Source organism: Pinus tabuliformis, chromosome 9 (assembly GCF_031772625.1).
Source record: "Pinus tabuliformis cultivar Carrire ecotype Pingquan chromosome 9, CPIR1, whole genome shotgun sequence".
In the NCBI taxonomy this organism is placed as follows: Eukaryota; Viridiplantae; Streptophyta; class Pinopsida; order Pinales; family Pinaceae; genus Pinus; species Pinus tabuliformis.
This window is the reverse complement of record NC_142307.1, coordinates 447,476,320-447,485,411: the sequence shown is the minus strand read 5'-3', so window position 1 is coordinate 447,485,411 and position 9,092 is coordinate 447,476,320. Positions and strand designations below refer to the sequence as shown.

At 39.2% G+C, this 9,092-nt stretch overlaps 1 protein-coding gene across 1 annotated transcript; it reads left to right on the top strand.

Annotated features, from left to right (window-relative positions):
- Positions 1–537: 537 nt before the first annotated feature.
- Positions 538–795, top strand: LOC149149119 (uncharacterized). The gene has a single exon (XM_089445075.1). It carries the CDS (start codon positions 538–540, stop codon positions 793–795), a length of 258 nt encoding a protein of 85 aa, XP_089301201.1.
- The last annotated feature ends 8,297 nt before the right edge of the window (positions 796–9,092 follow it).

Here is a 9,092-nt window from a genome sequence, read left to right as displayed (position 1 = left end):
TTTTAGAAGTATAGATTTGAACCAACATAATTAAAACCTAGTTAAGAAATTACCATGAGGGCTTTTACAATAATTAAATTTGTATCGGCCTGCACTTCTTTTCATTCCCGGCAACAACGATTCCATCATCGTGAAAGTTGAAATCAGATTCTAAATTTCAAGAGTCAAAGATTAACACGCGAAATCAAATCCTGGGGATTCATGTAACAGATTTGAGAGATGGGGTGATTGTGAAAAACAAGTGTCACGCACAAGTAGATGTTGACCGTAACGGAGAGTGAGAAAGTCGGGTTTCGCTTTGACACGATTTCGGGTTGAGTTTCACTGAATTCCTTCGACCGATTGTAAACCCTCCCTGCCATGCCGGTGTGTTGTCTATAAGTAAATTCCATCCATCGCACTACAATTCCAAAACCCAATTCTCAATTCCTTTTTCTAATATCGATTCCGTTATACATTCTGCAAGTAGAGTTAGAATTCATCATTTTATTTTCACTTTATATCAACAAGATGGCCATGAAATCCAAGAAGACGGAAATGGCGCGGTTGTGCTGGATATCAATAGTAGCAATGCTGTTGTTAACTTCGACGATTCTGGTGACACACGCTAGAGCTGAAGCTGAAGCTGATGCCGCTAAGTCTAACGAAGAAGTAGGTTCTGGAAGATTGGCAGAAGGGTCGACAAAGGCCGCATCCGGGTGCCACAAGCCGGGCTACCCTGTACCCCCTCATTCTCACTGCCCTCCATCTCCACCTCCCCATGCCCATCGCCTTCGTCCTATCCCGCATGCTTAATCTCCCTGGTCTCATATTTTGTGTTATTAAATCTCACCAGGAGCACATGCACATCACTAATGTGGTCTCCTTGCTTTTACCCTATGTTCTCATCACCTCCTAGCAAGTAAATAAATAAATGCCATTCAAGTAATGTAATCATTTGGCAAAACATTTCTCTTATCTCAATCTCAATAAAATTGTGTGAACCTTTTTGGTATAAGTTTTAAAATAATGGTTAGAGTTAGTTATTTATGCATGATGATATGAATGTCCCTTTTATCTGAATAGTATTTGAAATCATTTATATTATTAGTGGTGATAAACAAAATAGTATTACATTATAAAGTTTTATTAAACTTAAAAATAGTATTTTTTTAAATTTAATTAATATTATTTTTTTTTTAATATTGATACTCTTTAAACTAACTTATCAAAAATTCATTTCAGCCTAAAGGATTGTAAGATTATTTTATGGAAAAATTGTGAAATCATCTATTAATTCTTAAGATATAAATAGTGTTTACAATTTTCTAAATGATTTGTTCTCATCATGATGTGATAACACTTGCCTTCAAGGATCAAATATAAAGACATGGTTTGAGGTCAAGGCATGTCAATTAATGATTAGAAATTTAACATATCTCATAATGTTTTTCTGTAATAAATTGAATATCCATCCAAATGATACAAAATGAAACTTAATTTCAACATTTAATTTTGGCCCATTAATATATCTAAAACTTGTGTATTAAAACTATATATATATATATATATATATATATATATATATATATATCTTAATATTTGGTATATCCTAAAAGAACTATACATGGTGTGCATGTAAATTTAGTCATGAATCAACTCTAAGATATGAACTAAATGATTCATAGTATTGCATGTTCATCCTTAAATATTTTCATTCTTTTTTTTGTTTCTCATTGTAAGTTTTTAGAAGAAATGACATGTGCTTCGAATGAAACAAGGAACTCATATGTATGATTTGGACTACTTTCCATGTTGTTCAACAAAATTCTTAGTAATGACTATGGCGATATAGGAAAATGGAGAGAATTCGTACCTAACTATAAGTTATTACATCATATCTATTGTATGAGATTCATTCTTCCTATATCTAATAATGTTCGACATCAAAGATTTGTCATTTGAATACAACTATAGATGTCTAGAAAGAAGAATAAATTAAAAGTATACATAAAGTGGTAACAAATGCTTTTATTTTTCTAATTTACTCTATTTCTTAATCATTGAATTCATTAAAACATGTGTAGTATTATTTTTACTTTTAGGACATATTTATATTAATATGATAACAATGTAAATTTAGAAACATCTAAACCTATTTATCAAGTGACATTTCCTTACATTGCCTAGAAAGTGCTCTCCAAATATATGATTCCGAAATACATTAGTTGAAATAGATAAAAACTAAATATTAGAGAGTAAAATGAATATTTTTTTTAGAAACGACTCATCACTCACTTAGAATACTCACTAGAAATTTACCATAACAACCTATGACTACAACTGACTAGTGTGTCATTAGAAACAAAATGGAATAAAAGGAACTTATATCTTTCTCAAAACACAACTTCTTAATGTGAATAGTGGGTTTTAATGTTTAGTAATGCGCCCCAATTTGAAAAAGTATCTAGGTTGTTTTGAGTTTGAAGAGCTCGCACTTTTGGCCTTATGGACCATTGGAAAGGTAAAAAAATGTGAAGCTGAGGTGTACACTTGTATTCTAGTGTGAAAACCCTTTTACTACCCATATTGCAAATGTCATGACAAATTGTAATATTTAAATTTTTTGGAAATGTTAACACAAGTAATGGATCACCATTCGAGAAGGAAGTGGGGCTCTACTACATAATTTTGATGATGGTTGTGCATTGTATGAATGTGCTGACATCATAATTTCAAATGATAGGAATGGAAGATTCCGATATGTTATTGGTTCTCTAATTTCCATGCTAAATTGTAGATGTCATGCATACCACTCTTTGTAAAAGGGATGATTTCAAACTTAGTGATGATATGAATATAAACATGATGATATGCACTTTGGATTCCTAGAATATGTGGCTAGCATGACTTACAAAGGTGTAAATTGTTGATTTCTGATAGTATCCGATGTGTTGTAAGCTTCAAAAATTGTAGGGAGCCTTGGGCACATGTATTCCATAATACGTAGAAATCATTTTTGGAAATTCCACCTCGAGACAATTTTATTAAAATAATTAATTTTTTTTAATGGGTCCCTAATTCTAAGCTTAGGAAATTACAATAATTAAATGGTATTAATCAATCTCTGGGTGAAACTTCTAGAAGAAGACGGGATCAATCAAAAATTATTTGAGCCATTGATTAGAATCTAATCTAGGTCATTGGTTCTCAATTGAAGGATTATAAGAGCAGGCTTACTCAGAAGTTGGAGAGAACATCGAGTAAGATATCAGAGATCAAATTTATGAAGAGAGTGACGCAATAGTTACCAAAGAGAGATTTGAAGTGGTTTCTTGCAGTGAGGGCAAGAGATCGTATTTGGAAGGAAGTTTTTCTAGATCTGGCGAGTGCATAGTAGAGAGAGAGTGTACTCCACAGAAATCTTGACACATTGAAGAGAGGGAGCGCATACGTTTAGAGGGAGATTCGTATTTGCTAAGGAGAAGTCAAGTTTTAGAGGAAGAAGCTAGAGTTGGAGCCTGGAGAGCCAAAAGATCTATTTCCCAAAGTAGAAGCTAATCAGGAGCAGAGGGAGAGGGCTACACTTGTCCCAGCAGTCTAACACAAAATTGATTAGTGATGCAGGAGCATCTGGTCAACACGGTGAAGAACGAGAGAGGTCGAACACAGTTTCTGAACAAGATTTGGTAGGATAAACAGTTCATTGAGTGGACAGCAAGCCTGTCCGAGTTCCTATGTTTTTTTTTTTGTTTTATTTCTTTCATGGTCAACTACAGTATTGACTTCTGTTGTTTTAAATTTCTGTTCATTATATTTAAAATTTTGTAATAGGGCCTAGTTAGACAAGTTAAGAATAGATTAGTGTCAATAGGTGATTAAAGACAACTAACCCTTATGGTGTAAAGGCAGACAAAGTAAACTAATGAATAGTCAAGAAAATCATGCCTACAGTAACTGCAAAATAAACTGTAATAGAATAACTACCAGCAGTTATCAAACTGCCTGAAACTATTGTACAAAAAGACAAGCAAGATAACACAGAGGGGTTAAGCAGCGGAGAATTTGAATGAGAATAATAGATATACATATTTTTTTCCTTCATCTAATTCAATGCACGAGTAAACAAACTGTTCAAATATTTATGTCCTCAGTAACAAATAATCTACATGTATAAGTGCTGTATAATTATTTCATTTCAGGTAAATACAATAACAATGTTTTACAGTATCCAAGAATCGATTAACTGGCCGAGACAACACTGAGCACAAGGCGGGAAGGAACCAACAAATACAGAGGGACAAACTAGACCATAACAACAACCGAGTAAGCCACCAGAACCAACTGTAGCCAAGTTTATATATCGCTGAATATTACATTGTATTTCTACATAACAAAAGAATTACATATGTTGTACATCGAGGGTTCATCGAAAAAGTTGCAGACGACCCACAAATAAAACCCTCCTACGTTACGGCTGAAGGTTTGAGAAAACCCAACAAGCCCAGACTCGACAGACCAACTAACAGGTCACACAACAAGCGATAACAAACACGACAAAGACCAAGAGCCATTGTAAGAAAGTGAAACGAGAGCAGAGCTACCCGGGTGGAATCGATAAGAGCCCTTGCGGAGACACGGGAACCGGCCACACCTGCAAGCGAAATATAAGGTGGAGGGTCAGGGTTTATAACCAGACAAAACCCTTGCACATAAGAATGAAACTATGATACTGTAAGTATAAGAAAACCTGCGTATGGTTGAGGTGAAGTCACCATACCTTACAGTGAGCTGGAACCAAAGGCCTACAGAACCGAAGCATTGACCCTGTCCACAGAGGGGCTGCGGAACGTTAGTTCCAGCAAAAACAGAGGAAAAAGGAAAATAGCATGAAACGGAGTCACACCTTGTTTACAGAGCCGAGCGCCGGAGAAGAACCAAGCTGAGAGACCATCGACCTGTGCATCTATCAACTGAGCGGACCAGACATCATTCATTACACGCATTCACCACAAATTTGCTAAGAAGACCAGAACCGACAGTATTCACAAGGGCAAACCCAAAAATGTTCTCACAGTCATAAAAACGAATTGAATGCACGGTGGAGTCACAGTAACTTACCAACAAAAACTTGAAGCCGAATATATAGACTCTCACAGTAATGACCAGACAGAGCTAAGCATCATTATTTCACCATAAGACCGGCGGAAACTCAACAGGGTTTCACCACAGACAAAGATAACCAGAGGTGGAGCCCAAACCAGTCCGAGACCACCGAGACCAAGTAACAAAGGTAAGAATGACGGGAGAGGTGCGAACCGGCAGTAAAAAGTGAATTAGGGTTTGTCAAATTCGAGGAGGGCAGGTGTCATAAGGAGAAACAATACCAAGTATCGTGGATTGATTGTCAATTAAAACCAAAATCAATTTGCAATCACCATATATCCGAGCTAGATTCTTAGTGTAGGTCCACGTAAGTTGGGATAGCGTGGGACCACGTGGGTTGGCCCCATCAAGTGGTATCAGAGCCAGGTTTTTTTTTTTTTTGAAATAGAAGAGGATGGAAGCACCAAGACGAGGACGTGGAAGAGGTGCACGTAGGGGAGCAGATGAAGGATTGAGGGAACAGATTAGAGTTCTTACAGCTCGTTTGGAAGCAGTGGAAGCGGGTAGACGAAGAGACCCGGAACTTGGAGATACCAGTGAGGAGGAAGTGGTAGCTGCTACAGACGGGTCTGATGAAGAAGCTCCGGAAGTGAAACTGCTGCGTCAGGTTTTATTGGCCAGCAACAAACCCAAAACAAAAATTTCTAATTACGATGGTAGTCTGTCCGCAGAAGTCCTATTGGACTGGATAAGCGAACTGGACAAATATTTTGAAAACGAAGAAGTCAGTGAGGATAAAAGAGTTAAGTTCGCTGCCACTAAGCTAAAGGGACACGCACTCTTGTGGTGGGACAGTGTCCAAGCGGACAGAAAACTAATGAATAAGATGCCGATACGACAATGGTCAAGGATGATAGCAAAATTGAAGGGCATATTTCTGCCAAAAGACTACCAGGTGGAATTATATCGGTGGGTGTAGAGTTTAAAGCAGAGGGGAATGACTGTCAAAGATTACACGGAAGAGTTTTACCGAGTAAATTTACGTGCTAGTTATACCGATGATAACCCAGAAAAAACAGCAAGGTACGTAAATGGATTGAGGATGGAGATATTAGATGAAATCAGTATTCTTTCTCCCCGGAATATTGAAGAAGCCTTTCAGAGTGCTGTAAAGGCTGAGGAAAAGATTAACAGAAAGCAGAACAACAGAAGAGGGAGAGGAAATGGCAGAGGACGGGGATAGTCCTACGGCAGAGGAAGGAATGCTGCGAACAACGAAGAAGGCAGCAGTTCAAAAACTTCAGGGACAGCAGAAAAAGGAGATAGCACCAGAGGAGGTCGGTCATATCAGAGAGGACGAGGGAATGGCCGTGGAAGAGGGACTGGCGTCCAGTGCTACAGGTGCCATAAATGGGGGCATAGATCCTTTGAGTGTCCAGAAGTTGAACAGGCCGGTCAGAGGGGAACGCTGATGGCACAGCCTGAAGAAGCTGAAGCACAACCCCGGGAGGTGGAAGACATGGCAGAAACAGGAGAAGCTTTGATTTTGAATAAAGTGTTGTTAAAGCCAACTAAGGAAGTGGCTGAACCAACGCAGTGGAAAGCACTGTTTCGGACAGTCTGTAAATCGCATGGAAAGTGCTGCAAAGTGATAATAGACAGTGGGAGTACGGATAACTTGGTTTCCACTGAGATGGTGGAAAAACTGGGGTTGAAGCGGCTGAAGCACCCCACACCTTACAAGGTGTTGTGGCTGCAGAAAGGCCACCAGCTGTTGGTTGATGAACAATGCGAGGTAGAGTTTCACATTGGCAAGTACCACGATACAATGGTCTGCGATATTATGCCAATGGACGTGTGCCACATACTGCTCGGAAGACCATGGCAGTATGACAGGAAGGTGACACACGATGGGAAAACTAATTGTTATAAGTTTACGAAGGATGGGGTCAAACACACACTTGTACCCATCAAAGAGGAAGATTCAGCAGAATCAAGCGGAACAAAAGCGCTGTTAATTGGAGGAAAACAGTTTACAAAGCAGGTTGAGGAAAATGAAATTAATTTTGCAGTGGTGAGGAGGATGAAGCCAGTGTTACTGAACTTAGAAAAATCAGAATTGCCCAAAGGAGTACAAGAGCTGTTAGAAGAATTTCAAGACATTGCGACTGATGAGCTACCTGATAAATTACCTCCCAAAAGGAGCATCAACCACCACATTGATTTTGTACCAGGAGCAAGCTTGCCGAACAAGGCAGCGTACAGGATGAGGCCAAAAGATAATGAGGAAGTACGCAAACAAGTGCAGGAGTTGTTAGATAAGGGACTGATCAGAGAAAGTCTGAGCCCCTGTGTAGTACCTACAGTCTTGCACCCAAGAAAGGTGGAGAATGGCGAATGTGCACAGATTCGCGGGCTATAAACAAGATTACCATTCGATACAGGTTTCCCTTGCCTAGAATGGATGACATGATGGACTGCCTTACTGGGGCAGCTTACTTTACAAAAATAGATCTGAAGAGTGGGTACCATCAGATCAGAATCAGAGAGGGAGACAAATGGAAGACAACCTTCAAGACCAACGAAGGACTGTACGAATGGCTGGTCATGCCATTTGGGCTGAGTAACGCTCCGAGTACTTTTATGAGACTAATGAATGAAATGTTAAAGGAATTTATTGGAAAATTCATGATAGTCTATCTGGATGATATTTTAATTTTCAGCAGGATGAAAAGAGAGCACCTTCAGCATATTCGAAGGGTATTCGAGAAGCTGCAGCAGAATAAACTGCTGATAAATTTGAAGAAATGCACTTTCTTGCAGAAGGAGTTAATTTATCTGGGATTTGTAGTTGCAGAGAACGAGTTAAAGATGGACCCAGAAAAGATTGCAGCGATCCTAAGTTGGCCGTCACCTAAGAACTTATTTGAGGTACGTAGCTTTCACGGTTTAGCAAGTTCTTATCGAAAGTTCATTAAGAATTTTAGTGAAATCTGCGCACCAATGCTAGAAACCATCAAAAAGGCCAGCCAACCTTTTTGTTGGACTAAGGCGGCAGAAAACAGATTCCAACTCTTGAAGTGGAAAATAACGGAGAGGCCAATCTTGAGACTGCCCAATTTTAGCAAACCTTTTCAGGTTCGGTGTGATGCAAGCGGGACAGCTATTGGTGCTGTGCTCAGTCAAGAGGACAGACCAGTGGCATTTTTTAGTGAAAAGCTAAATGAAAGTCGGCAGAAGTATTCGTCATATGACAAAGAGTTCTATGCAGTGGTTCAAGCCTTGAAGCATTGGAGGCACTACTTACTAGGCAATGAGTTCGTCTTTTTCTCTGATAATTCAGCGTTATAGTATATAACACAACAGCACAAACTGAACCATAAACATGCCAAGTGGGTGGAATACCTCCAGAGTTTTACTTTTGTGTTGAATCACATAAGTGGGCAAGCCAACAAAGTGGCGGATGCTTTAAGCAGAAGAGCCCTGCTCTTACAAGAAAGTGGCATACAGGTGATGGGATTTGAGTACTTGAAGGATTTGTACCAGATGGACGCGGATTTCAAAGAAGCTTTTGAAGCATGCCAGAATCCCATATTGAGGAACACAAGCCCATGGCTAGATTTCAATTTACAGGAAGGATTATTGTTTCGAGGATGACAGCTATGTGTTCCAGACTGTTCGATGAGGGAAAACTTAGTAAGAGAGAAACACAGTGGCGGACTAGCGGGACATTTTGGCATCGATAAAACATTGGAGCAGCTCGGGCATTTTTATTACTGGCCAAAAATGAGTCGGGACGTACAGAGATATGTAACCAGGTGTAAAGTCTGCCAACTGGCGAAAGGGCACAGCCAAAACACTGGGCTGTACACACCCCTACCTGTTCCAAGCAGGCCGTGGGATTCGGTCAGCATTGACTTTGTCCTAGGATTGCCTAGAACGCAGCGGGGATATGATTCAGTGATGGTGGTGGTGGATAGGTTCTAAAAAATGGCTCTTTTCATTCC

Bases quoted from the DNA above. Each gene is read 5' to 3' on its own strand.
- LOC149149119 (XM_089445075.1), top strand. From the start codon at position 538: ATGGCGCGGTTGTGCTGGATATCAATAGTAGCAATGCTGTTGTTAACT.